At 54.2% G+C, this 25,679-nt stretch overlaps 11 protein-coding genes across 11 annotated transcripts; 3 read left to right on the plus strand and 8 right to left on the minus strand.

Moving 5' to 3' along the window:
* Positions 1-870: 870 nt before the first annotated feature.
* P152DRAFT_446853 (FCF1 small subunit) lies at positions 871-1,567 on the minus strand (the record flags this gene model as incomplete). Its single annotated transcript, XM_033677950.1, has 3 exons — positions 871-1,315; positions 1,364-1,441; positions 1,497-1,567. 3 exons carry the CDS (start codon positions 1,565-1,567, stop codon positions 871-873), a joined length of 594 nt encoding a protein of 197 aa, XP_033537476.1.
* A 914-nt stretch (positions 1,568-2,481) lies between these two features.
* On the plus strand, positions 2,482-3,753 carry P152DRAFT_389913 (uncharacterized protein; the record flags this gene model as incomplete). The annotated part of the gene is made up of 2 exons (XM_033676009.1): positions 2,482-3,570; positions 3,643-3,753. The coding sequence occupies 2 exons, from the start codon at positions 2,482-2,484 to the stop codon at positions 3,751-3,753; spliced, it is 1,200 nt and encodes a 399-aa protein (XP_033537477.1).
* Positions 3,754-4,782: 1,029 nt separating this feature from the next.
* Positions 4,783-6,166, minus strand: P152DRAFT_199422 (uncharacterized protein). Its single transcript, XM_033674322.1, has 2 exons — positions 5,551-6,166; positions 4,783-5,255 (listed from the first exon to the last, which is right to left on the minus strand). Exons 1-2 carry the CDS (start codon positions 5,960-5,962, stop codon positions 5,044-5,046), a joined length of 624 nt encoding a protein of 207 aa, XP_033537478.1. The 5' UTR covers positions 5,963-6,166; the 3' UTR covers positions 4,783-5,043.
* Positions 6,167-8,305: 2,139 nt separating this feature from the next.
* P152DRAFT_471232 (uncharacterized protein) lies at positions 8,306-9,745 on the minus strand (the record flags this gene model as incomplete). The annotated part of the gene is made up of 2 exons (XM_033681038.1): positions 8,306-9,304; positions 9,356-9,745. 2 exons carry the CDS (start codon positions 9,743-9,745, stop codon positions 8,306-8,308), a joined length of 1,389 nt encoding a protein of 462 aa, XP_033537479.1.
* Positions 9,746-9,783: 38 nt separating this feature from the next.
* Positions 9,784-10,487, plus strand: P152DRAFT_199479 (uncharacterized protein). The gene has a single exon (XM_033674323.1). The coding sequence runs from the start codon at positions 9,908-9,910 to the stop codon at positions 10,406-10,408; it is 501 nt and encodes a 166-aa protein (XP_033537480.1). The 5' UTR covers positions 9,784-9,907; the 3' UTR covers positions 10,409-10,487.
* A 598-nt stretch (positions 10,488-11,085) lies between these two features.
* Positions 11,086-11,934, minus strand: P152DRAFT_199502 (uncharacterized protein). Its single transcript, XM_033674324.1, has one exon. The coding sequence runs from the start codon at positions 11,819-11,821 to the stop codon at positions 11,288-11,290; it is 534 nt and encodes a 177-aa protein (XP_033537481.1). The 5' UTR covers positions 11,822-11,934; the 3' UTR covers positions 11,086-11,287.
* Positions 11,935-12,104: 170 nt separating this feature from the next.
* On the minus strand, positions 12,105-12,518 carry P152DRAFT_390075 (uncharacterized protein; the record flags this gene model as incomplete). Its single annotated transcript, XM_033676021.1, has 2 exons — positions 12,105-12,361; positions 12,419-12,518. 2 exons carry the CDS (start codon positions 12,516-12,518, stop codon positions 12,105-12,107), a joined length of 357 nt encoding a protein of 118 aa, XP_033537482.1.
* A 2,448-nt stretch (positions 12,519-14,966) lies between these two features.
* Positions 14,967-16,386, minus strand: P152DRAFT_455565 (2-nitropropane dioxygenase; the record flags this gene model as incomplete). Its single annotated transcript, XM_033678814.1, has 1 exon — positions 14,967-16,386. Exon 1 carries the CDS (start codon positions 16,009-16,011, stop codon positions 14,968-14,970), a length of 1,044 nt encoding a protein of 347 aa, XP_033537483.1. The 5' UTR covers positions 16,012-16,386.
* A 415-nt stretch (positions 16,387-16,801) lies between these two features.
* On the minus strand, positions 16,802-19,068 carry P152DRAFT_455567 (uncharacterized protein). Its single transcript, XM_033678815.1, has 6 exons — positions 18,934-19,068; positions 18,471-18,822; positions 17,930-18,204; positions 17,722-17,870; positions 17,424-17,667; positions 16,802-17,376 (listed from the first exon to the last, which is right to left on the minus strand). The coding sequence occupies exons 2-6, from the start codon at positions 18,628-18,630 to the stop codon at positions 16,864-16,866; spliced, it is 1,341 nt and encodes a 446-aa protein (XP_033537484.1). The 5' UTR covers positions 18,631-18,822; positions 18,934-19,068; the 3' UTR covers positions 16,802-16,863.
* Positions 19,069-19,693: 625 nt separating this feature from the next.
* On the plus strand, positions 19,694-22,848 carry P152DRAFT_471236 (uncharacterized protein; the record flags this gene model as incomplete). Its single annotated transcript, XM_033681039.1, has 2 exons — positions 19,694-20,049; positions 20,097-22,848. 2 exons carry the CDS (start codon positions 19,694-19,696, stop codon positions 22,846-22,848), a joined length of 3,108 nt encoding a protein of 1,035 aa, XP_033537485.1.
* An 807-nt stretch (positions 22,849-23,655) lies between these two features.
* Positions 23,656-25,549, minus strand: P152DRAFT_430225 (uncharacterized protein; the record flags this gene model as incomplete). The annotated part of the gene is made up of 3 exons (XM_033677386.1): positions 24,641-25,549; positions 24,216-24,592; positions 23,656-24,167 (listed from the first exon to the last, which is right to left on the minus strand). The coding sequence occupies exons 1-3, from the start codon at positions 25,417-25,419 to the stop codon at positions 23,656-23,658; spliced, it is 1,668 nt and encodes a 555-aa protein (XP_033537486.1). The 5' UTR covers positions 25,420-25,549.
* Between the last annotated feature and the right edge of the window lie 130 nt (positions 25,550-25,679).

Below are 25,679 nucleotides of genomic sequence, written 5' to 3' on the forward strand. Positions count from 1 at the left end.
CAGTATTAAAATGTGTGGAACATGGACTACCAGTCCCCCGGGGTCGTCAACGAGCACAGCATCAACAACCCTGTTGTTAACATTTGTTAATTGGAGACGGCACTTATTCGTTTTCGACGTCCAGAATCAATGCGGAGGCAAGTGAACCGATCAACGTTGACTCAGTGTGTCTTGATGCTAACTGAATTCGGTTTGTAGTACATTGAACTGCCATAATAAATTCCATTCGGACTAAGACTCGCGCTACAATTCCCATTGAAAAAGCGCCTGCAACCTCAATATTGCGGAGTCCTAGTTCCTGTGGCCGAGTTATTCTTTGGTACTTGCTTTTCCAGGGACGAATTTGTTGCACGATGGCCAGTGGAAGGAAGGTAGGTGGACTTAAGACGAGACACCGCGTCCATAGTCGAAGCCGTATTACCTCCCTGAGGATGGCAGAGTTTCGTCCTCGAGCAGGGGATATCCGGAGGCGACGGTTGAGCAGTGACGGTCGTAGGATAACTCGGTGTGCGGGTCTCCGTCTGATCCCAAGTACATTTAACACATTGTTCAGGGGAAGCAGAGGAATCCTCCCGTTCAGTCTCCTTTGATGGTCATCTAGATTTTCCCCGAGCGCTCTTGATCATCAGGAGTGTGATTCATTGGTTCCTCGAATCGGAATATCCCAGGCACTCCCGAATCGAATGAACCGCGCCTATACCGTCGTAGCTCGTAATGCCATGGTAGGGCCACTTTCGCCTCCAGAGTTGATCCGTGTTCGCCTTCTCGTCGGCTTTGACATTATTGTCAAAATGTCCGGGAGTTGTCCGCGCGCATCGAGAGCGGAACCCCAATTCTCCAAATTGCACAAACTCTTACATTCGCACTCCCTCAAGAGCCCGGTGCCTCCGGCAGACGTTCAATTACGTACTTGCCCCGTGCAACACTCATGATGGGCACACCGGGAATTTTCCGAATCCGGCGCTTGAGGTCTCGATCGTTCGTAGCGACGATGTAGACACGCTGCTTGAGACAGCGGTCGATGATGCAGTCATCGGCGTAGGTGCCCTTGTGATCGCACTGGACGCGCTCCCAGCGCTCGTCGCGGGCGATGCGGAGGGCGATGCGGTACTTGGTGCCCAGTTTCTCGAGTTCGGCCATGACGCAGCTGGTGATGATAGGGTGGCAGGTGGCGTAGAGGCAGTTCATCATGGTGGGGAGGAGTTCGAGCTTCTTTTGGACGGTGTGGGAGAGGAAATTGGTGTCGACCAGAACTTGGTAGGGGGGTTGGAGGGCCTCATTGTGTTGGAAGAAGAGGGCGGACGGAACTTGTGGGCTGAAGTAGAGATTAGCTTTATTCGGAGACTTTGGGGAGAGGGCTTACATTTCACGAGTAACCTCCCCATGAACGGTTTGGAGCTTTTTCTGGTGCTCTTCTTCAGCCTTCATCTTGTTCTTCTTACTGGAATCTGGAGATTAGCGTGTGCTGAGAGTGATTTCGGTGGTTGTGGACATACAGCCTCTCATCTCGTTGGCCAATGAGGCGCTTGACCTGAGCGAACTTCCTTGTCTTCTTTTGGACCCCCATTGTAGGATATGTGAGGTTTGAGTGAGCGATATGGGAAGGCAAAGTTTCATGAAGTGGAAATCGCAAAGATTTTGGGAGGGGAAGGAATGATAGACAGGCATCAAGGCAGGAACATACAGGGTAAATATACGCCTAACCGTATATGGACTAGCATGACTTGGCGTATATTAACAATGAAGACATATTGTTGAATACAAATTGTTGAATTCATGCCTGAGGCAAATAAGGCATAACCCCCTTGTCCTGCATCGCCCCGTACAACCGCAGCACTGCAAGAGAAATGCAACAAATCCACCCAGTGCAACCAACTTCGGTTCAACCAAACCTTCCATCTCCCTACTCTCCAATCCCTTTAAACCCTCGTTTCCAACTTTGGCTTCCCCCCTGGCCCTGAACCACCGCTCACTGCACCTCGAGTCTCACACGTCCCTATTCCTGCGTCGACTACGACCACCCGCCCAAGCATCCTCCCGATTCCCTTCCATTCCCTTCCGATTCCCGTCCGTATACTGTCTGCTCGTGCTGACGTGCGCTGCTTCCCCTTGCATCACCCGACCGACGCTGTCACGACATCGTCAATTAACGCGGCCGCTAGATCGGTCTCCATCACCGCTCGGCGACTATCGTGAACATCGTGAACTGGTCGTAGGGTGGGCTAGGAAGGAGAAGGAGACATAGTGGCTTTTGGGAGACATTTCGCCTTTTTCCTGGGTCTGGGAGTGGCTTTCCATCGTTAAATCGTCTGATTCCTCCCATTCCTTCCGATCGTTGACGTCGCACTCGTTCTATTGAGGCGCAGCTTATTGGATACTTGTCCTTGAATCACCTTGGACGAGGAACTTCATATTCCTTGACACTTATCCTTCCCATCGACCGACTTCACGGATCACACAACACATCCCTCCACCGACACAATGAGAATACAAACCCGTGGAGCCTCGAGGCTCTATGCCCCGTTGGCTCTCGTACCTCTGCTGGCCCAGCACGCCTATGCTCAGCTCGATCTCCCGGACTTGGGACAGCTCAGCGACATCGAAAATCTACCAACTTCGACGAAAGCCGAAGAGACGAAATCCGAAGCCACATCCAAAGAGACCACCAAAGAAACCACCAAAGAAACCTCCACCGCCAAAACCTCAAGTAAGGACGACGACGAGACCAGCACCGGTTCGGCCGCGTCCGCCTCCTCCGCCCCCTCCATCACCGATGCCCCCTCGCTCTCCACCACCTCCAACTCCGCCTTCAAACTCACCGGCCTCCCCACCATCGCCGGCGCCGGCATCCCCACCATGATCGTTCCCAACACCGCCCAAGCGCCCTTCATGCAGAAGTCCAACCTCCCCGAAGGCACCGTCTTCATCGTCGTGGCCGCCATTCTCGGCTTCCTCGCCTTCTGCGTCCTCGTCTGGCGCGCCAGCATCGCCTGGTCCCTCAAACAATCTGTCCGCCGCGCCGCCATGGCCCAGACCCTCCCCGACAGTAAAGCCCTCCTCGCCCCCGGCGGCGCCCCCAACGCCCCCGGGTCCCGAGGCCGCGTCTACCCCCACGGCACCGCCAACAACATGAGCTCCTCCCTCTCCCTCGAGAAGCTCTCCAACGCCGGCAAGGGCACCAGCCTCATGAAAGACAATCCCAAGCGCAAATCCACCGGCCCCGCCCCCGGCCCCTCCACCTCCCTCTTCTTCTCCCCTACCGCCGGCGCCGGAATCCACACCTCCACCTCCCCCGTCCCCGGTATCTCCCCCTCCGCCACCCGCACCCCTTCCGCCTACCTCCCCGCGGGGTACTACCCCACCGGCACCGGTCTCCCCGCCGGCGGCGCCAACAGCACTACTCTCGGCGCCGTCCCCGGCGCCCCTATGGGCGGCTCGCTGCTGAACATGGGCCCGTCCGCGCAGGGCTATCAGCGTGCGCGCAGCCTCGGGACCGACGAGCCGGGGAGCCCACAGCTGCCGCCGTCGCGCGGGTACGATCGAGGGAGCGTGTATGATCGGAGCAGCATCGTTGGGACAGTGAACGGTGGAGGAGTAGGAGGGGCGGGGGTCGGGCAGGGAGGAGGGCCGCTGTATAGTCAGCCGAGTACGAGTACGTTGAACTTGGGGGCGCCGAGGGATCCCAACCAGCGGGTGCCGAGTGCGTATTTGGAGGATATCTTCAATCGGCAGGATGGGAGGGATAGGTTTTGAGGAAGGGGTTGAGCGAGGAGGATGAGCGAGGAGGATGAGAGAGGGGGATGAGCGAGGGGATGAATGACGCCGTGGCTGGTCGATTGAAGGAGTAGACTGAATTTGGGGGATGAAGCATTAATGAAGCGGAAGCGGGTTGGTATGACGAGGAGGCGGGATCCGACGAATAGGCGGCGGTACGAGCGAGCTTTTTCATGTAATTACCGATGCGTGCGTGCGGTTGGTTAGAGGCAGGAGCGCAAGGCCACCGGTTTTCGAATAGGGGATACAGGTACTGCATGTCGGGGTATGACAGTTGGGCGGACGGTAATTTCAGCTATTATCCAGACGTTTTTGCTCCTCCTTTCGCTCTCATCTTGCTTTTTCCCCGTCTTCGAGTGCGTCGAACCGTTGAGAACGGTCTCGCCTCCCGTGTGCGACGGTCGTAGCCGGTGGCGAGGCGGTTCGTGCGGAGCTAGCGAGGCGGCGATGTCGAGGACTTCAGGGAAGGGGATTGGAGGAGCGGACAGGCAATTTTGAGGACCGTTGAGGCGGGAGTGGGGTTTCGCCCGCAGTGGCAGATTGTGGCGGGAGCGTGGAGATATATGGTTCGCCTGGGGCGGCAGTGCCTTGAGCGCGGTGACACCAACGCTTCACGGTGCGACGATCACGAGAACCACGACAGCATGTCGAGCGTTCTGAAGGGCCATTGAATAGTGTGGATTTCTGATCGCGTATCATTGACCCCTCATAATGGATACACGGAGTAACTAGTGCTATTTCATCCATGGCATAAACGTTGCGCTGCTGTCCTTATCACTGTCACGTAATGGACCAGCTTTCGGATCCCGTACCGACGATCTCGTACATTCTGCATCCTCCGCCGCCCATATTCAGTAGAAAAGCGTTCTTCATAATCAAACACACTCGAAATGAAAGGGTCGTGGAGCACTCAACCCGACCGGGGAGTGCTCTTCGTGTGCAAACATCCTCGTCCCACTCGTCATACAATCCATCTTTCGCAACCCCATCCGATCCGTGATGCGGATGACACGCAAGTCCAATTTTCGGACATGTCCCTGATTTGACCGTGTTCCCTCCTGAACCGGGAAAATCGAGCCAGTGGAACGCCTTGAACACCGCGACAGTTGACATACAGTCATGTCTCTTATGGCGTGAAGACCCGGCCCTTCGCGGTGACCCTTGAAACTTCGTCAAATATAAATACACTACTGCGGAAGAGCAAGTAAGAGCCCATGGCCGTGGAACAACAGCTGGGGGTTCCGTTCGCCATGATCAGGCTTGACCGACTCAGTCCATGTAAAAGTCCCCCTTCAGGATCCGCTCTTGCGTAGAATCGAGCGTCCGGGGCTTGGCCACCTCTTTCGGAGGTTCCATGACGGCCACGCTCTTGGCCCGTTGATGAGGAGGGACGGTAGACGGCGCAGCGGGGCCGGACGCGGTGGAGATAGAGGATCGCTCGGCTCGTGTGCGGAGATTGTCGGCGAAGTTGAAGCCCTCACCTGCGCGGCGCACGAGCCCGTTAGCATGAGTTGATTAGCAGAATGGAGTGACGAAGGAGATAGGGGGAGTGGGGAGTCGACGACACGGGGGACGACGAGTGAGGCGTGTAGAAGGAGAAAGGGGGGATAGACGCGGGAAGGGAACCTCGGCGGCCAGAGGCAGAAGACGAACCTCGACCTTTGGCAGCCGGGGGAGACACGGTCTTGCTGGCGCCGGTGCTGCTGGTGCTGCTGATACTGCTCTCGGTGTGCTTGCTGCTGCTGACGGTGGCGTTATTGGAGATGGAATCTCTACCATTGACTGCACCCGCAGATCCCCGCGTCTCGCGCATCGCCCGCGCCCCGAAGCTCATCCGCCGCCCGAACGGGGTGCTCGGCACGCTGGCGGACGCGGCGGTAGCGTCGGCGTCCTCGAACGGGCTCTCGTCCACGGTGCTGCTGTTGGCGCTGGACAGGCTCTCGCCGCGGGAGCGCATGTTCGAGAACGGGGAGGACCCGGTGGGAGAGCCGGAGAGGCCGACGGTGGTAAGGGACAGGCGACGGCGTTGCTGGGCCTGGGCGGCGGCGGAGATGGGGCCTGGATATGCGGAGGTCCCGGTGGTGGAGCTGGAGGGGTTGCGATTGATCAATTCGGCCCATTGACCAGCGATGCTAGAGCGTCGACGGCCGATGGGTGGCTCGGACGGGGGAGTGTGCTTGTCGGACATGATTCTGGGGAGATTCGGGGATAGCAAACGGAGGTGGGTGGTTCGTTCCAGGAAATGACGCGGGGTCGGAAAAATAAGAGACAAAGAACCAGGGTTGGATGGAGTGGCAATAATCACCAACAGAAACGATGGTTAGGGCTTGATGGAGATTGGGAAGAGTCGAAGGGATGGAATTGCGAGCTGAAGGAGATGGACGGGTGCTTGGGGAGAGACGTGGTGGAATGACGTATCGAAGGCAGATTAATACGGAAATGGATTTCGATTCAAAGTCGCGTGGCAGCCCCAAAGACCTCCCGCCCATGCACCGGATCTTTCATCAACGGACAATAGGAGAGTGGGACGGTAGAAGACGAAACGGAAGCAAATTGCAAGAATATAAGAATAAGAATTCAGGTGGATGAGCGACGTTTATGAGGAGTTGCACGTGTAATATCTGGAATATGGGGGATTTCTGGGGATCGTTGATCCGTGTGGAGTAGAACAGGACACGGGAGCTGGCGAGGAGGAAGGAGCGCATGGATGACGGCGGACGGGAGGGGGGAAGGAGCAATCGAACGAATGGGAGGTGGCCAGCCAGAGTTGGAGGGGAGACGGTGGCCGGGTGCCGAAGCTTAGGTGGTCTTGGCTGGCCCAGGCCCAGGGTTCAGTCTGGGGGAGAACGGCGATGGGAGGACATATTTGGATGACCGCATGGCATGAGATGATGAGAGGCATGAGAGGCAAGGCGTCCCGAGGTGCTGATGCCTGGAAGCCGCACGACAAATAGAACATTGATCATCATTCATTATTCATTATTCATTATTCATAGACCATCACAAACGGTATTGGGCATCACATATTGAACATGGCGGCACCAGACAGAGTAGCCAGAGTCCGCTTTGCATCTGCCGCCTCTCCTAGTTAATTCCCATGGATTTCTTCACGTCGACGGTATCTAGGTTACCCCAGTTCATATCCCAGACAACCAATCCCTGATGAGAAAGCGATATGACTCTCGTAAGGAATTGAAACGGTCGGCGATCATCACTCCTCCACGAATGCCGCCCTACCTCCAGCATTCTCTCTGCACGGCTATCAATCCCCGTCCAAGAGTACATGATACTGGGTAGATACTTGCATTAACTTGCCAGCTTCCCGCATTTCCCTTCTCATACTTACATTCGCCATGCTCTAGAGCTCTATCGAATCCCTATCGACATGCAGCAATCATCATCAATCATCAATTCAATCCACCGCGTACCCCCAGGACATCATTCGAATCTCGAACCCTTGCCAATATCAAAGCAATATATTCCCCTCTTATTGGCCCAACATCCCCTTCACCTATCTATGTGTTAATGTGCTCTCTTTGTCCCCATATCCACCCCTCAACCCCCGATCTCCCCGACCCGACGTACAATCGTTCGCCTGTGTCTTCTTTGTGTAGCGCATCAAAGAACCAGACGTGGACAACGCAACACGCATCATCGCTTCCCCGCACTTTGACCCTCCCGCCCTATCGGCCTCCGTCCCATTCAGTTGGTTGCTTTGCGTTTCCATCCCGCCTGCGATCAGTGCTGAGAAAAGGTCGAGGATCCGGTGGTCGAGCTCCCAGCTCCCAGCTCCCCCGCATATCGCGTACGACGGCATACGTGGTCGTGGCGATCACCATAGCCTATCAACCTCCGATGGGTTAGGGTCGGATCTATTGATCTCATTCTAGAGCGTGGTTCTCTGCAGGCAACCGTTATTTGCTACCAATTCACCGCAGATATAGATCGCCTGAGAATGGTCCATGGTGCCGTGAGGGCCGTATCTTGAGGTTCGGGACATGCCGTAGAACCATGACGCAGCATCTTGATATCGTAGATTGGCGGAGAGAACCCATGACTTCGGTGGGTGGGACAAAGAACGTGCAGGAAGGAGGGTCCGTTATCCCGCGACTTCCATTTCTAGGGTGTCACGGTAGGACGACTGATCCGACTGACCAAACGGGTCCTCCATTCGGTTGATGGTTTTCTTCATCTCGTCGTGAGGATCACCAAGTCTTCCCTCGCCATGGAAGTCGCTTCTTCATCCAGGATCTCTCGAAGATAGTCGGCTATTATCGTTTCACGCATGTGATCTATGTGGATTGCGGACTACGTTGTACTGTGGAAATTGCTGCAGATAGGAGAAAAGCCAATCCCAAATAACTCCATTGACTCCGGACTATTCAGAAGACCACCGCGATTAGACCAAATATAGCCCTGTCCCAATTCGCACGAGAAAGTAAATTGCACGAGAAAGAGAACTAAGCACAATGTACGGGGCAAGGCATCCCCAATTAAGCCGAAGATCCCGCCAACTCCCAATTATAGAACGTTACTGCTCCTCCGCTCTCCGAGCCATGACCCCTAGCTTCTGCACGAATGGTTCCGGGGCCAGCAGCCGCGACGCCCGCTCCTGCAGCGCTCTAAGCTGGCGATGAAACGGCGCCAGCAGTTCGTCCGGGACGATATCCAGCGCCTGCAGCACGAACAACTCCTCCTCATCCCGCCCGCCATGCCGAACCAACGTCTCGTACAAGTTGCTCACTGTCGGCGCATCGATCGCCGCCCCGGCTCGATACCACCCCAATCGCTCATACGCCGGCCGCGCCCACGCCATGACCTTGTCCAGGATCTCGAGCAGCGTCCCGATCCCGCGATACGCCGCCGCCGTCGGCTCACTGTGCTGGATCCGCTCGCTGTCGTCCGAGTCCGACTCATCGTCCATGAACATGTCCTGGTGGGCGTCCGCGAGCTTCTCCAGCCACCGCCCGATGAACTCGACGATCTGATCGAGGTCCTCCGCGCACGTGCGCACGCTGTGCACCGGGATCGGCCCGCGCGGACCGTACGTGATGTACCGCTCCAGCGCGTCGAAGGCCTGCGCGACGCGGGCGTGCGCTAACTCGAACGCCACCGCGGCACAATCGGCCACGGGGAACATCTCGAGGAGGTCGTGGAAGAAGGGCGGGTCGCGCGCCGCCTGCTCGATCATTCTGTCGAAGAAGCGGGAAGTCGTGAGCCGCGTCTGGCTTTCCATGGATCGTAGGTATTTGTCGCCCAGGGTGCCGAAGAGGTCGAAGACGGAGAGCCGGTCGTTGGCCTGCGCGCGACGCATGGTGAAGCCGGTGCATTCTTGGATGGACTTCGGGAGGTCTTCGATTCCGATTTCGTCGCGAATCATCTCGTAGGGGGAGATCTCAACGGTCCGCGCGCGAGCTCCACGGGTGATTTTGATCCGGGTGCAACGAGGATTGATTTCGATTGTTGGCGCCTTAATGCCTTTCTTGCGGCACCACGCAATTGCAAGTTGATCGACGAACCAAAAGATGTGCTGGCGATACGTGTCAGAATGAGCAGGTACAGCACACGGACCCGGTCATACCTGGCAGGCGATATCCCCTTCCTGCGGCCCACCAGGGGCTCGCTCGGGGTCGGTGCAGCTACAGGTGAGACGTCGATCATCATACGCCTTGATGGTGGTCCGACCACTGAATTCGTACGAGTACAGGGACAGGTCTTCGTCGTTGGGTTGCTGTGTCAGGTACAGTTCCTTCTTATGCTCAACCACGGCTTCCATCCGAGCATCCATTCGGTCTTTCATCGCCGGGAACTTGTACGTGAAACGATAACCATCTCCTCTCAAGTTGTCCTCCTCACGAACAAACGACAGACTGCTCCGAGTATGATGGAACACACCCTCCATATCTTCCTCCTCTTCCTGCTCCAGATTGAGATTTTGAAAATCTGCTGTGGGGGAGATAGGGGAATTCATGAGGCGAATGGAGAAAGCAACTGACTTCAACAAGACGATAAGATCAGGACCGAACAAACCCTCCGAAGGCTTTTATGTCTGCCTACCTTAGATACTTCGCCGTATACGAACGACAGACGGTGAGCACGCCTCTTGACTTGGGGCAATGACTTATTGGGCCGCATGATGCTGTGCGACTGGCGAAATTCAAATCCACATGAAGAAGACGCATTCACATCCGTATCCATACTGCTGGGTCGAATGTTAATTGATCATGCTCGCATTGACGGGATCAATTTCAACGGGTGCCCACGCAGCACCAGCAAGGTGGAGGTAAGCCGACAAGGCGTGACTGTGACGTCTGATAGTGTGCCAACCCTCTCCACATGTCAGTGGTCACTCCCCAACCCAGGGTCGAGGGGATTGTCTCGTCCCAATGCGGCAGTCAACGGCTCCAACGCCCACCGCATATCGAGCACGACCTGCAGCTCCGGGAGGGCAAAGCGAACTTGTCCGAGCGAACGGCACGACGATGAGCGACGGCGAGAACGATTCTCTAGCGGAAAAGCGTGGGTTGGCTCCGTGGTGTCATGCTACTCGGTCAAGGCTCACCTCCATTCTGTCCGACGCGGCGTAGCAACTAGCGATGAGCCACGGGGCAAAGGCCCGGATCGGAACGCTTGAGGCACCCGCACCACCATTGCCGCACCAAGCGTAGGGAGAGCGGGGAGGGGTGTTGGATTCTTTATTTTGGGGCGTTCCATTGGTCGCAGGCGAGATAGCGGGAAGAAAAACCAACGGAACAGTTGCGAATCATTGGGAGCCGGAGTTTTAGGTTTAGTTAAATAATTAAGAGGTGCGATGTGTGGAGATTATTGAAGATGAAGAGAGATGTTCGAGAACGAGACACAGAAACTGTTGCATAGAGGTACAAGGGCCCCCTCCCGGCAGTCGGCGAGCACAGACGATACAAGCCACATTTGGGGGGGCAACGACGCCAACGACGCCACCAACGCCCCCTAACCGCAACGAACCAATCTTGAATCATCTCCTTCGACCGAAATTCACGAGACTGACTTCATATGCGTCATGCCGCCAATCTATGTTGACCATTGAATTCCAAAATCAAATAATGCTTTTTGATCCTTCTCCAGAATGAACTACTGCCATGATGCAGGAAATAAGCAAATCAATACCTTATGCACTAGCCCGTTAGTCTTGTAGGGCTCATGCAGACGCCAGACAGACATCCACGTCCAGTCCTACTTAAACAACGTCCCACACTGGACCATCACCACCATCCAATAAAGTCCGAATTCGAGCACACGTCAATATACAGTACATAATTTTGAAGAGTATTTGAAAAAAAAATATGAGCTGAGATGACTCTTGGAATCATTCCATCATTTGCATACCAGACAGGAGTCCTCCCAAAGCCCATGTAACCGCCGGGGGGTTTGCCTTCACCAAAACCGTGCCTCTCCTAAGCGCCTAGTCATGCTTCCCAAACTTTTTCGACAACTCCCCTTCCTATCGCCCACCTCCAATGCAAATGTCCATGATCTAATGGCTGCCTATCATAGCGAACATCCCTACCCGCGTCTCCAATCGAGAGAGAGAAAATAAGACAAAAAACAGGGGACGAAGTTGGTTACGCCTCCCAAGGCCGGCTTGAGGGGCACAGCGGTGCCATGAGATCCACCGTTGGCTCCCGTTGCCGTTCCCCTGGGCGAGGGAGCAATGAAATACAGGTGGACGAACCGAAGGAGATGGACTAATTAAGAGGAACGCAAAATCCACCCAAATCCCTGGCAAAAACGCCGACCTTTCCCACTGATTCACTGAAATGTCCCCGTATACGGAACATGGCAACCGGGACCGCACACGTTCGACGGCAACGCCTAATATCCTTTCTGCAGCTACCACGCCCCGAGCACGTCTCCGCAAGGATGTGGCATCGAAAAGTGGAAGAGACGTCACCCGATCCGAAATGAATGCCGGATGGGGTTCGCCTATGCATTTATGCATCCCACCATCCACGCCCGTGGCTCTCCAGCGGGAAATAAAGACTACAACCTTGCCGAAGCATGTGTTCATCGTTCACAAAGACCCGCACTGCTAGAACCCCAATCGGAAAAGGAACGCACCGCACCGGAATTTGTCATTCATGGGACTCTCTTCGATGCCGGGGGCCGCGGAAGATGGGGCGGTCGTCGATGGGTGTACGGAGCATATCGCCATGCAGGAAGCCCTCGTCCCCATGCGAATCTCTCGCTGAGCTGGAGCCCCATCCGGTTCATCCTTCGGACATGCCATGTCAGTTCAACCTTCTCCGTCCGGTTCGCAATCTTCAAGACTCACTGGGCGCTCGGTGGGTGGCTTACTGAGAGCTGCTGCCCGCCTGCGGCGTCCCGGCCATCGGCGCGGCCGTGTCTTGCGATCCGGCTTGCGACAACTTTTCCCGTTCCACGCCCGTCTGGATGACGTGTTGCATGGAGATACCACCCCACGGCAGGCCTTCGAGGTTACTGGGTTGGTCGAGTTCCGAGGACTCAGGCGCGCTGTAGGAGGCGCCGGCGCGCTCCTGATTCTGTTTATCACGCTCCATTTCGTCTCTCGCTTCTTTTGCCCGTTGACCTGTCCGACATCAGGAAGTGTTTCTTGTATTGCATGCTTGAGAGGGCATGAACGTACGGAATCTCCTCTGGGCCATCTTGTTCTGCTCCCTCCTTCTTTCGGCGGCATCGTTGACCTTCTGCGAAGAGTCTGTGCTTGATGCTTCTGACACTGCCATTCCCGCCGATCTCTCTTCTTTTTGGGGTTGATCTGAAGACATGAAGATCCACTGAAATCTATTAGTGAGCTTGTCGGAGTCGCATATATGAGATAAGATGAGACGAAGCGAAGTTCATGCATTGAAAGAACCTGGATTTTCAGGGAACAGGAAAAGTCGCATACGATGAGTCTTTTAGAAGCATATTTCACTGACTGCTTCTCCTTCTGCCTGCGCCTGCGCAGCAGAGTGACTAAAATGTTTGAAATGAATGACTGGTCTGAACGCTGAGCTGAGTGCAGAACGGATGTGGCCCATGGAGGAGAAGGCAGCAGTGTCAGCCTATGTGCCGGACGAAATATGGAATTAAAGATCGATTTGGCCACGGGAAAGATCATTTGATACGTCCTCTTCGACGAAGAACTAGAAACCTGAGGGTTGGGTTCTGGAGAGGAGGAGTTAGAAAAAATATGCCGTCGAGAGAACCGTTGCAGACGCCTTACGGCTGGGATTCCCGGATCGACCACTCACATCGGCAATCGCGACGATTAAACATTCCCGGTCTACAAAACCAACACTTTAACGGACCTCATTGGTTGTCGCATGGTTCTTCGCTAACCTTGGGTCCCGTCAGTCACTGCAAGTGGAATGATGGTAGGATGACAGGCTAGGCTGCAGATTCCCCTACGTAGCTGCATCCTGTACCTGTCCCAGGGCGATGGGCAGGTCGGAGAGGACGGTCGGAAACTAGCATAAACTTTTTGATTATCGGGCCTTCCGTTTGCATGCTTCGTTGGAGAGGAGCATATCTTTCGCCATGTTCCACGGTACAGAACGGACGCAAGCAACGAAGTCGTATCCTGGGCATACATTTAGGTTCAAGGGAAGGCATGGATAGAGTCAAACGTGGTAAACCCGAGAACAGAGAGCTTCGGGCCCAGCCATAGCACATGAACACCGAACAGTCAACCGTTACGCGTTCAAAGGCTGAAATTCGAACGGCTGGACAAGGGCCAATCCGAGCGGACGGGAAACCGTCGCGCAGCGGCGTCCAATGGGCGCGCGGAAAATGGGTGTCCAAGATTTGGAACATCGTAGGATAAAGCAAGGGTCGCCAGCTAATTGGATACTGAGTGATTTGCTGCCTGATATTGGCGTCACTGGCGGGAGGAACCTGATGCAGGATCCAGGAGAGGAGTGAGCACGATGGAGAATCGGGAAGACCAGTTCGGAGCTTCGAGGATCCTCCCCACCCCTGGGGCTGAAGGCTGAAGGCTGTATCTGATGCAGGATCAGCCACTTGGGCGTCATCGACGTCCTCGGTGTTGGAGAGAGAACACAAGATAGTAATCACGGAGTAAGCTTCGACCGGCTGCAGGGGGTGGAGATCATAGGGCTTGTAATATGGTCGGTAGTTTGGAAACCATCTCTTTTCTTAATCTGCAGCTGAAACTCATATTCTGGCCGATCTTGGTACAACGCATATGCACGCCCTCGTCCGGTCAGTTTTTTAAGGTGCGTCCTAGCGGGCATAGCGAGAATGCCCAGAAGGCTGGTGGGTCCCGAATGGACGGACTAGTAGATGAGTTCCACAGCCGAGAATTGCAGCAGGAAGTGTGACTGGAGTCGAGGCATTGCTTCATGGTTACCAATTAGTCCTGGCTTGGTCCACGGGGGAAGCGTCGTGAAGTGGTGGATATGGTGGTGTTCTCAAAGAGTGAAGGGAATCAAGGGATGAGGTTGGAGGTCGGTGAAGCCGTAAATGCGATATTGAAGGCCAGCCAATCATGTCGCCCTGACCGGTCAATTGGAAACAACCCTGTACCAGTCTTCAAACTTAAAGTATTCTGTAAAGTTCACTAATAAAGATCACTTTACTCTCTTGCTCCGAATCTCCTCCATTCATGTCGCTAGCCAACGTCCGGAAGGCCTGTTTAGTACCGGAAGATAGTCACTTTACCATTTCGTACGGCTGGTGGCTTGAATAACTGCAATCCACGTCTTGGTCGCTCACCGTCTTCACGAGAAGCCACGGGAGAGAGCACAGCCTCAACGCCCTCCGCAGTGTGCACTGTCAGTCTGTCACCCATCAGAGACCAGTGGCGGCACCAAAATTGAGGCTGTGCATCTGCCTCGCGAAGTGCCGAATTCACAGTTGATGTGGCTTGGTTCGTGCAAAACTTTCCCGAAATGCCGAGAGCAGTCATGGGATGGGTCTGGACTCTGGAAGCTCCAGCAGTTCAAGCGTCGACGAGGTCCGAGACATATGGCATATCGCGTGTATTCCCACACCACAGGAAAAGAGCTGCTGGAATGGGCAATTATCCCATTGATGGTCATCAAACATATCATATCACACACTAACTCTGGCTGAACGGTTGATCACAGGAGTCAGGAGAGTATGTCATGCTTGTCTGAAGAGTTTGTCGACAACTCAACGCTAAAGAACTTCAATTTACATTACTACAGCCTATAGCCTGCTGCTGTTACCCAAGAACGATTGGGCGAGATTGATCTGGTCGACCGCCTCCCGGACCATCTCGTCGACAATCTGTCCCGCGGGCTTGATGTCTCCGATGATACCGGCGACTTGTCCCATTAGGAACGGCGGATCGACCTCTTTGCCTTTCTCCATATCATGCTCGAGCGGCGTCACTCCTGAATCGCACAGCCGCTTGATCTCCTCCGGCTGGGCCTCCCACTCCTTGATATAGTCGTTCGCTCGCACCCGCAGCGGTCGCCCGCTGATGACCAGCGTCCGGATGGTGTCGACGAAATCGGCCGACACCACGTTCTCCTTGTGCATCTGCGAGCAGCCGGCCTCCTTGCTGGCCACGAACCTCGTTCCCACCCACACCCCCTCGGCGCCCTGCATCAAGCTGCTCGCCAGACTCCGTCCATCGCGGATCCCTCCCGCGGCAACCACCGTAGCGGGCTTGCCGGTCAGCGGGCTCGTGTACGTCTTCGCGATGTCAACGACCGCGGGGATGAGGATGCTGTTCGCGATGTCGCCAGTATGTCCGCCGCCCTCGCCGCCCTGCGCACAGACGACGTCGACACCGGCATCCAGCGCCTTGACGGCGTGCTTGGGGTGGCCGACCATGTTCATGACTAGGATTCCGGCCTCGTGGAGCCGATCGATGACGCGCTTCGGGGGGACGCCGACAGCGCTGACGAACAGCTTGGCGCCGTTCTTGATCGTGACCTCGATAAGGTCATCGAGCTGGCCGTGGGTGTAGTCGTGGTTCGTCTTGCGCGCGCTGCCGCCCACCTGCGGGAGGGCCAGGTCGACACCAAACGGTAACGACTTGTCGGTCAGGTTCGCCTTGAGCTCGTCGATGATCTCCTGCAGTTGGTCCGGAGTGTAGCCCAAGCCGCCGATGACGCCCAGGCCGCCGGCGTTGGATACGGCGGCAGCGAGGGGACCGCCGGAGGTCCTAGCCATACCGGCCAGGATGATGGGGTATTTGATGCCCAGGAGCTTGCATAGCGGAGTTTGGAGTGTAGGGGCCATGGTGATTTGACTTCACGTAGATCGGTTGCTATCGGCGAATCCGCGGTTGTATTCCGTTTCGCAGGGATGATCTGGTCAGGTTCGGACGATGGGATGAAAACGAGATATTGTGATACTTTTGGGATTGCGTTTTGATTGAAGCATGGCAAGTCCGAAGACTTGTCGTTCTATTTAGTTCACCAGATCGGCATGGGCGGTTGTGGGAAATGGCCGAGGTCTTCGGATGGTGATGAATGGTGGGCGGGAGCCTCGTGATCGCTGGCTTTCGGGTGTTCGTCCCCCAGCAACGGAAACGGGTAACCATATTACCCCACATATTCCCTACCGCACTACCACAAGGTCTTGAATCTGGAGGCTTGACCACAAGCCGTCGGTCGTCCGGCCATCACGGTGCCGCTGAGGGGTTGAAGCATGTGCTTCCAACCTAGGAGGTCGAATTAAATAGGTGATTATCATCTGGTGCATTTTGATTTTTGATATATCGGCCAATAGCATTTGGGCATGGAAAATGCAAATTCCACATCTTCAGTAATTGGTGTATCGATTGGCACCATATTGGTGAGACAATGTTAGCAAAGGCTCTGCGTTACGGTTTGCGATTTGCATTTCGCCCTCATTGTGCCGCATGGATTTCAGTATGTTCAATGAGAGTCCATCCTGCAAATATCTGCGCATCCTACCTACCTTCTGTGATCCTGTATGGCATGACCTGTACGGTGGGATTAAAAAGCGCCATAGGCTTCCAGGAACCCGATGCGGAGCTTGTCAGTAGAGGTGATAAATCATGGATGAACAGTACAATGATGTGTAATTCCATATGCTATGCTAAGACATGCTCGAAGACCAGCGTTCTTAATGCTTGACTCCATTGGTCTTCATCCTACCATTGGGACCACCTGGGGTCGTTCCTGTCGACGGAGTCGGCAGGACAGGCTTGGCTGGAATCGCGGGTTCTTCCTCGGTGTCGTCGTCGTACTCACCTTCGCTCAGCGCGTCGTCCTCCTCGTAGTCGTACTCGCTCTCCGTCCCATCCTCGTCCTCATCCTCATCGTCGTCGTCCTCATCTTCGTCGTCGTCGTCCTCTTCCTCGGTGGTGTCGTGCACGGGGATCTGCCCACGTCCCTGGGCCTGCATACCCCTGCAGAGCTTCTCTAAGTTGTCGTTCTTCTTGCGAAACAAGTCGAGCTCTTGTTGCAGCCGAGTTCGCTCTTCCGCCATCTCGAGGATGTTGCGGTTCGTCGCTTCTTGCTTGCGCGTCAAAGCATGGTTTTCCTTCTCCAGCCGTTTAGTCTTTTTCGACATATCTTCCATTTCCTTCCGGAACGTTAAGAAAAGATCGTTCGAGCTGTTGAGCGTGTCTTCCACCTACTTAGCTGTTAGCACAGGTGTCGTCCGAGTCGAATTATACATACCTGTTTGAACTTCTCGACGTAAATATTCAGCTGGCTTCGGAGCTCCGTCTCGGTTTGCGAGAACGTTGATACCTGACGCGTAAGCTGGTGAGACTTGCTGGATTCCACCTCTTGAGCCTTCCGTTGCTGCTCCAGTCGTGCCATCTGATACTGCAGCTCCAACTCCTTGGTACGTAGCAGGGAGATGAACTGCAGTTCACGGAGTTCATATTGCTCAACGAATGACTTGAACTTCTGTCGGAAGCTGTTTTGAAAAAAAGTATTAGCCGTGGTCTCCAATTGGGAATGTTTGTCCTACTCTGGATCCTCAGTAGTGACTTCGGCATCTTGGCCGCCATGCTCGTCCTTCTTGCATACTTCATCCACTTCGGAGATCATTCGGTCGAGTCGCTGATGGAGTTCGGTGCGATGGTTTGCTTCGATGCCTTGAAGTCTATCCACCATCAACTAACACCAAGTTAGACGACGAACTTCGGCAAATCGGCCGCGAGTCCTGGGAAGCGTACCTTGAGGCGCTTGTTCTCCGTCACATTCTCCCGCGACATCTTCGCAAACTTGTCCTTGAGGGTGTTTGCCTTGGTCAGATCACTCCTAGCAGTATCTCGCTCTTTCTGCAGCAGGTCCGCCCGCTTCTTGGACTTCTGGTGCTCGCGCTCGAGTCGCTTCATGTCGCCGAGGAGTTGCACATATTTGTCTCGTACCGTATCGAGTCGCGAAGAGGAGGTCTCGATATTGGCGAGGAGGTGAGAGAGCTCTCGGTTTGCCTTGCGGACTTCCCGGTCTATTTCAATCCAGTCAATATTTTCCTGGACAACCTCATGGTTATACCCTGAAATCGCGGCATAGGTGGCGCCGTCAAAGTCGCCCGGAATTGATCGCGACATGGTAATATACAACTCTCGAGATGGAACCAAAAGCCAAGCCAGAGTACAGTTGTAGTTGCAGCAGTGCGAGTGAAGAAAGAGATTGTGGCTCGCTTTGCGACGGCTGCCGGCAAGTCGCAAAACAAGGGAAACGGAAATGAAAACGAATAAACATATCACGCACCTATCTCGGCATCTTGATCCTTTTCCCCTGCGGTTTCCAACTCCAGCTGGGCAATTTTGGCGGCTATTTGTTTCGATGCATCGATCGGATCCGGGTTTCCCTTCACTGCAGTCTTTGCCTTCGCTGGCACCGCTCCTGCGGATGCTTGCGAGGGCGGCATTGTACTGGCTAATTCCCACTATGTTTCCAAGCGTGTTTTACTGTTCCCGGCCGTGGGTACATCAAGAAAATCCTCAACGGTGGTATTCTTCTGATGAGAAGTCGGCGAGCCGCTCATCGACAAAGGAGGAGTGTAGGGTCCAGATCGTCGCAATAGGAGTATGTAACTTCCAAGAATCGTTCTATATGATGTCTGTACAATGTCAGTAACACGTGAAAGTCTAACAATGTTTCTCGAGGGATGGACACGGCACCGGATGCAGAAGTGACTCGGAGTGGAAGGCAGTATTTGGGGGACAGTTACCGGTGAATACCGAGACAATCCAGATCTTGATAGTAAGGAGGCGGCTGAGGGGGGCTATTTGTAATTCAAAAAGATATAGACAGGTATCAAGAGCGGAGGGTTGTAAACGGGATCAGAATCTAAGCGTGCTGGTGTGTTGTGCAAAGTTGGGAATGAAGTCAAGAGTCCAGTGCTTGGTTTCTACACCATATTTCATTACGTGTATCGATGGTATGGCATTGCCCACTCAGTGATCGAGGATACGTCAAATTGAGGTTGCACTAGCTATTTTGGGATAGACAGTACCAGTATATCGGTTCACAGTTCACATCACTGCCTGGGTCTTCATGACAGAATTGCTGTTCTTTGACTTCCAGAGCACTAAAATGGTGATATTCCGTAACCCGGCTCTATACTTATTTATTATGCATTGACTTGGAGCATTTCTAAGCCTCGCATAGCATTCTATATTGACATCTTGCCTTCGGTACTGGTTCCGTAGCTATGGAAATTAGATTTAAGCTAGTCTGTACTACTGCGTAGTACGTCCTGTAATGTCAGCCAATAGCTTAGTCATCACAATCACTGTACCGCACTAAACTATTCTTATCATAACTACATCGTCTCAGACGCGCGGGTATCACGGTAGAGCGGCACGTAATGGCGCCGATGGGTCTCGATGGATCGGTTTTTATTTGCCAGCCATCCATGATGTTACAACATGAAGACATGGACACAACTTCTTTCTTTGTGTTGTAGTGTCCTCATCTTTCCCAGACAGATGGCTATGCTACGTGTGAGCCGCTCATCTTTATGGGCTGCTCGTCAATCCGGCCCCTTCCTTCGTTCGCCAGCACGGTCGCGACATATCCGCTCCTTTGCCTCTGTGACCGACCTCAACACACTCCCCAAGCCCGGAGAGAAGCTACATGGCTTCACATTGCAGCGGACCAAACATCTGCCCGAGTTAGAGCTCACCGCTCTTCAGCTTCAGCATGACAAGACAGGGGCGGAGTATTTGCACATCGCAAGAGATGATGCCAACAATGTTTTCTCCATCGGCTTCAAGACCAATCCTCCAGACCGGACGGGCGTGCCACATATCCTCGAACACACGACGTTGTGTGGTAGCAAAAAGTATGCTTTCACCATCCTACCCGCAACTCAGTACTAATATTTCTCAGATACCCCGTCCGCGATCCATTCTTTAAGATGCTTCCTCGCTCCCTCTCAAATTTCATGAACGCCTTCACCTCTTCCGACCACACGACATACCCCTTCGCTACCACGAACGCGCAAGACTTCCGAAATCTCATGTCCGTATATTTAGACGCCACTCTGAACCCGCTACTCAAAACACAAGACTTCCACCAGGAAGGGTGGCGCATTGGACCCGAGAATCCCCTTGCGGAGGTCGAAGGCGGCTCTGAATCCGCCAAAAGTCCTTTGGTGTTTAAAGGTGTGGTGTACAATGAGATGAAAGGTCAAATGTCCGATTCAGGCTACCTCTATTATATCCGCTTCCATGAGCAGCTGTACCCGTCATTGAACAACTCTGGAGGCGATCCTCAGGCGATTACCGATCTAACATATGAGCAACTCCGGAATTTCCATGCGGATCACTACCATCCAAGCAACGCGAAAGTGTTCACATATGGCGACATGCCAGTGACAGACCATCTCCCAGGCATTGGCCAGTTTCTGGATTCGTTTGACAAGATTGCAGTCGATCACAATATTAAGCACCCTATTTCGCTCGATAGCCCCAAGGAAGTGACGATCAAAGGACCAATCGAGACTCTTGTCCCACTGGACCGGCAATACAAGACATCTATTACTTGGCTCATGGGGGACACTTCCGACGTTGTGGAAAACTTCTCCTTGAGTATTCTCTCTTCGCTGTTGATGGATGGTTATGGCTCGCCACTATATCAGTCTCTGATCGAAAGTGGCTTGGGTCTCGACTTCTCTCCAAATACAGGATACAGTGCGTCAACTAGGAGGGGCGTATTCTCCGTCGGTGTGACCGGTGTTCGGAAAGAAGACACTCCAAAGGTCAAGGAGACCATCCAAAAAGTGTTTGCGGACAGTCAAGCGAACGGTTTCAACGACGTGAAGGTGCAAGGCATCTTACACCAGTTGGAACTTGGACTTAAACATAAGACGGCGCACTTCGGCATGGGACTGGTACAGCGCTTGAAGCCATCGTGGTTCAACGGAATTGATCCATTCGACGCTTTGGCCTGGACGGAGGTGGTCGATGCTTTCAAGCAGAGATATGAAGCAGGCGGTTATTTTGAAAGCCTGATTGAGAAATATCTTGTCAATGAGCGGACTTTCACCTTCACTATGGAACCCTCGGAGTCGTATGCCCTGGATCTCCAGGCAGAAGAGCAGGAAAGGCTATCGACCAAGATCGCCGAGGCGTCTAAGGATGTCTCCTCCGCAGACGAGGCATATGCACGATTGGCCGAGCGTGAGCTTGAGCTCGTTCGTGTTCAAGAAGAAGCAAGAAACCAGGATCTAAGCTGTCTGCCCTCCGTTCACGTAAAAGACATTCCAAGGCAAAAGGAGCGCAATCCGGTCTCGGACTCGAACGTGGAGAATGTCCGAGTGCAGTGGCGGCAGGCTCCCACCAATGGCCTGACTTATTTCCGTGCCATCAATGTCCTCGAGGGTCTTCCATCGGAGCTCAGATCCATGCTTCCACTGTTCTCGGATGCAATCCTTCGGCTGGGGACGAAGAAATTGACCATGGAACAGCTGGAAGAGCAGATCAAGCTCTATACCGGAGGAATCAATTTTGGCTACCATTCAACCACGTCCCCGCACAACCTTTCGCACTTTGAAGAGGGCTTCAGCGTCTCGGGGATTGCCTTTGACCGAAACATTCCCACCATGTACGAGCTGATCCGTACTTTGATCACCGAGACCAACTTCGACGGACCCGAAGCCGAATCCAAAATTCGCGAGCTGTTGCAAACGGCCTCCAGCGGCGCAATGGATGCCATCGCCAGCTCCGGGCACGCGTATGCTCGGAGATACGCTTTGGCGGGATTGAGCCCGGCGGGCCAAATCCGAGAAGAAACGTCCGGTCTGGCACAGGTGCAGCTGCTGACCGCTTTGTCCATGCGCAACGCGTCCGAAGGTCTGAATGATGTGGTCGACAAACTCAAGCAAATCCAAGCCTTCGCGCTTTCGAAAACACAGGGCTTGCGTTTATCGATCAACTGCGGCCCCGAAAGCGTCCAGGCGAACGAAAAGGCATTGCAGCGATTCATGAGCGGCATGTCATCCCCCGCAGCCAGTTTCGATCAGGTACAGCCCTGGAGCCCGCAAGAAGCGACGAAGATTTTCTTCCCGCTACCATATCAGGTTCACTATGCTGGCTACGCTGTTCCCTCCGTGCCGTACGTGGATCCATCCGGCGCATCGCTTCAAATACTCGCGCAGCTGCTTACCCACAAGCACCTCCATCACGAAATCCGAGAGAAGGGCGGTGCGTATGGAGGCGGTGCGTTCTCGCAGGGCCTGGAAGGAGGCTTCGGCTACTACAGCTACCGTGACCCGAACCCGCTGAACACCATCAAAATCATGGAGGAGGCGGGTGTCTGGGCCCGAGACCGCACCTGGACCGAGCGAGACATCGAGGAAGCCAAGCTCAGCGTTTTCCAGTCCCTTGATGCGCCGAAGAGCGTCAGCCAAGAGGGCATGACCCGCTTCGTGTCAGGCATCGACGATGGGATGGCGCAGAAGCGACGGGAACAGCTCCTCGATGTCACGCCTCAGGACGTTACGGACGCCGCGGACCGTTTCTTGATCCAAGGAGCGAAGCACGGCAGATATGCGTTGCTAGGGCCCAACCGAGACTGGATCACCGAGACAGCTGGTTGGAAGTTCGAGAAGCTCGAACTCAATCAGCTGGACTCCGCTTAATTATTGGCGCCTTTCATGTCGCGGCTCAATGCGTTTCATTCACTCTACTCTATCTTTAGGGAAGGCCGAGAGCCTCTGTACAATATTGTCTGGGCGGATTGTGCATATGACGGAGTTGGGATACCCTGTAAACAATCTGCCGAATACTAGACGCGTCCTTTCGACTCCTCTTTACTCTATGACCAACTTACCGTGTGTAGGGCATCTTATACATGCTCCTAGAACCGAATCTACGTCTGTAGCCTGCTTCCACAGTTTATAGATCACGAGTTAGGCATTAATGCTGAGCGCAAGATCAATTACTTCAACTCTGACTCAACTATATGGATGGAGACCTGTTCACGTAGATTATGCTAGTAATTGAGGACATAAATGAATGCGACGCTTACCATTCCAGCAGCTTTTGAGCGGAACCTGATGCCCCATACAAAGGTCGAGTATTGATTGTTCCTTTGGGATATGTAAAATAATAGGCACTGAGTATCAGACCTAGCTCTGGCCTCTGGTCAAGGTCAATGTGAGATATACTGCTAGTGGGTCTTAAAAGGGGCTTAACATGGACAACAATGAAAAGGGCATGAACCTTTAGATGTGATTCAAGACCTGTACGTAGGAATATATATTTCGTTATCTGAATGCATCTATCGTATAAACATCGTATCCAGCATCATTGCATCCCAATCATGTGTATTCCTATCCATCTGCGCCGATTGGTAATGCTAAATCTAAATGCTACCTATATTCTCTTAGGCCACTAATTGGATTATAGCAAGAATCCAAAAAGAAATCAAGAACACCATGCCAACATCAATACCTGAATGCAACAATACCGGCCCGGTCAGGGTCAACTTTCGCCAAACAGGCCGGCGGGGCCGACTGCAAAGCCAGCGCGCCGTTGACCACGAGACTGACCGCCCGCGACAACACCTCAATGTATCGTTTTTGGACCGGAGCGCTCAGTCGATGTTGGTCCACGATCGTATCCAACCATTCACAGACCTGTTCATGGTGCATTTCCGGAACGTACCCCCTCCCCTGGCCTCCGCGGATTTGCGCCAACGTCCACGGACTCCACGCGCAGATGGGCGCCGTCGGGTTCGCCGGGAGGACCAGCGAGGGGATTCCGGAGAAGAGATGGAAGACGATGGTGCCGCAGCCGGGACGGCGGGAGCTCGACCACATGTTCCCGCGGAAGGGGGAAATGGCGGTGAACAGGAGGAGGATGCGGTTACCGCCCGTATCGTTCTTGGGGTCGGGGTCGCAGAAGGGGAGGACAGTGAGGGATTCGGAAAGGAGTTTATGGGCGAGAGCATAGTCGCCTGGTCACTGTCAGCGGCCGTGACGGGGCCATCGGATGCGAATCTTACCGGCCAAGAACGGTCCAAAGCACTGCGCCATAGCGAAGTCGTTCTTACGAGGCACCAAGGGCGTCCGAGCACTGGCGAAAAGATACGGACAAAACCAGCCCTTCTCGCATGCTTTCTCGTCCCTCGTGGGAGTGACACCACCGAATCGGATATCTGCGTCGACGCCCATCAGCTTATGCTTGATGCCCACTTGCAAGCTCTTCACATCTGTTGTGGCCAGCATCTTTTCTTCTTCGGGCAGTAGCTTCTCTAGGATGCCTTTGTCGATCGCCTGCTCCACGATCTGAAATACCCCGTATTTCAAAACCGTGCTGCCGACGATAGTACCAGTACCCATACTGACCACCTCGGAGACAAACGCATCAGCCCCAAAGGCGCTACTTACCCCGGTGTTCACGCCCTCCAGCAGGGGGGCTCCAACGAACGCAAACGTGGTGAATAGAATCGCATCACGGTAGCGAACGTTCGGCAGGGTGACTGGATTGTTATCGCCCCAAGGCGACAGTGCTAAAGGCATTTTCACCGCCGATGTGGCCGTCTGGACCGATGCCCGGGCGACGCGGCCGAAGAGGGTGTCGCCCATGAAGCGCTTGACTTTGCCGGATTTCTGGTCATCTTTCAGCGTCGGAGTGAAACCTTGCGGAGTGTTGTTCAGGGGTTGCATGGGAGGGGGCGCAAAATGTAGCTGTCGTGGCTGGGGCGGTTGTCCATACTGCTGTTGTTGCGGCTGGCTGTACTGCGGCTGCGGCTGCGGCTGCGGCTGTTCCTGTGGTTGGGCAAACTGCTGCTGGAGTTGAAGGAGTTGCTCTGGAGGCATGTTCTGTAGCATTTGCTGGATCTTTTCCACCTTCTCGGGCGGATGGCCAGCGGTATGCGGGTTGTTCGGATCTGGGGTATAGGCGGGTGTGGGAAGCGGTGTGGGATAGGCATGGACTTGAACTGTCATCAAACCGCTCGGTTGTTGGAATGAAGCATCTAAGGCTGGAGTGGGCAATGGAGCGGGTCCAGGTTGGTGCTGTGGGACTGAAACCGGTTGACCTGTCGGATACTGCTGCTGCGGCACCGCTCCTGGATGATGTACTGGAGGTGCTGGTTGTGTTTGAGGAGGGGTTAAGGAGGGAGGAGGCATCGTCGACGAGCCGTTTGGTGTCGGTGCTGGATGGTTCGCCGCATATTGAATTGGCGGTTGATTCGGGTTATACATGGTCAAACTTCACTCTCCTTGCTCTTTCAATTCTGGTCCGATGAGACTGTAAGGAGATCACGCTTAGTCGGGGTCCAACGAGGGTTGGCCAACTGTTTGGGTCAGTGTATCACAAAGCAGACCCTATCAGTAGCAGACAAAAGAAGATAAAAAAAACAGAAACGACTGCAATTGTCCACGAGACTCTAACTTCAAATGAAAATCAACGAGATTGATATTGCCTTTGTTCCGGACGACTGACAGACCGGTCCAGACCCGCA

This window comes from Eremomyces bilateralis, assembly GCF_010015585.1.
Source record: "Eremomyces bilateralis CBS 781.70 unplaced genomic scaffold P152scaffold_3, whole genome shotgun sequence".
Taxonomy (NCBI): Eukaryota; Fungi; Ascomycota; class Dothideomycetes; order Eremomycetales; family Eremomycetaceae; genus Eremomyces; species Eremomyces bilateralis.

What these genes read in the sequence shown, in the direction of transcription:
- P152DRAFT_455567 (XM_033678815.1), bottom strand. Translation starts at nt 18,630, where the DNA reads ATGCCGCCCTCGCAAGCATCCGCAGGAGCGGTGCCAGCGAAGGCAAAG. An exon ending in GGATCAAGATGCCGAGATAG is followed by an intron (nt 18,205 to 18,470) that starts GTGCGTGATATG and finishes GGATTGAAATAG; the next exon opens with ACCGGGAAGTCCGCAAGGCA. An exon ending in GTCACTACTGAGGATCCAGA is followed by an intron (nt 17,668 to 17,721) that starts GTAGGACAAACA and finishes TTTTCAAAACAG; the next exon opens with CTTCCGACAGAAGTTCAAGT.
- P152DRAFT_199479 (XM_033674323.1), top strand. Translation starts at nt 9,908, where the DNA reads ATGATGCTGTGCGACTGGCGAAATTCAAATCCACATGAAGAAGACGCA.
- P152DRAFT_199422 (XM_033674322.1), bottom strand. Translation starts at nt 5,962, where the DNA reads ATGTCCGACAAGCACACTCCCCCGTCCGAGCCACCCATCGGCCGTCGA. An exon ending in ATCTGCGGGTGCAGTCAATG is followed by an intron (nt 5,256 to 5,550) that starts GTAGAGATTCCA and finishes TGCGCCGCGCAG; the next exon opens with GTGAGGGCTTCAACTTCGCC.
- P152DRAFT_199502 (XM_033674324.1), bottom strand. Translation starts at nt 11,821, where the DNA reads ATGAACACATGCTTCGGCAAGGTTGTAGTCTTTATTTCCCGCTGGAGA.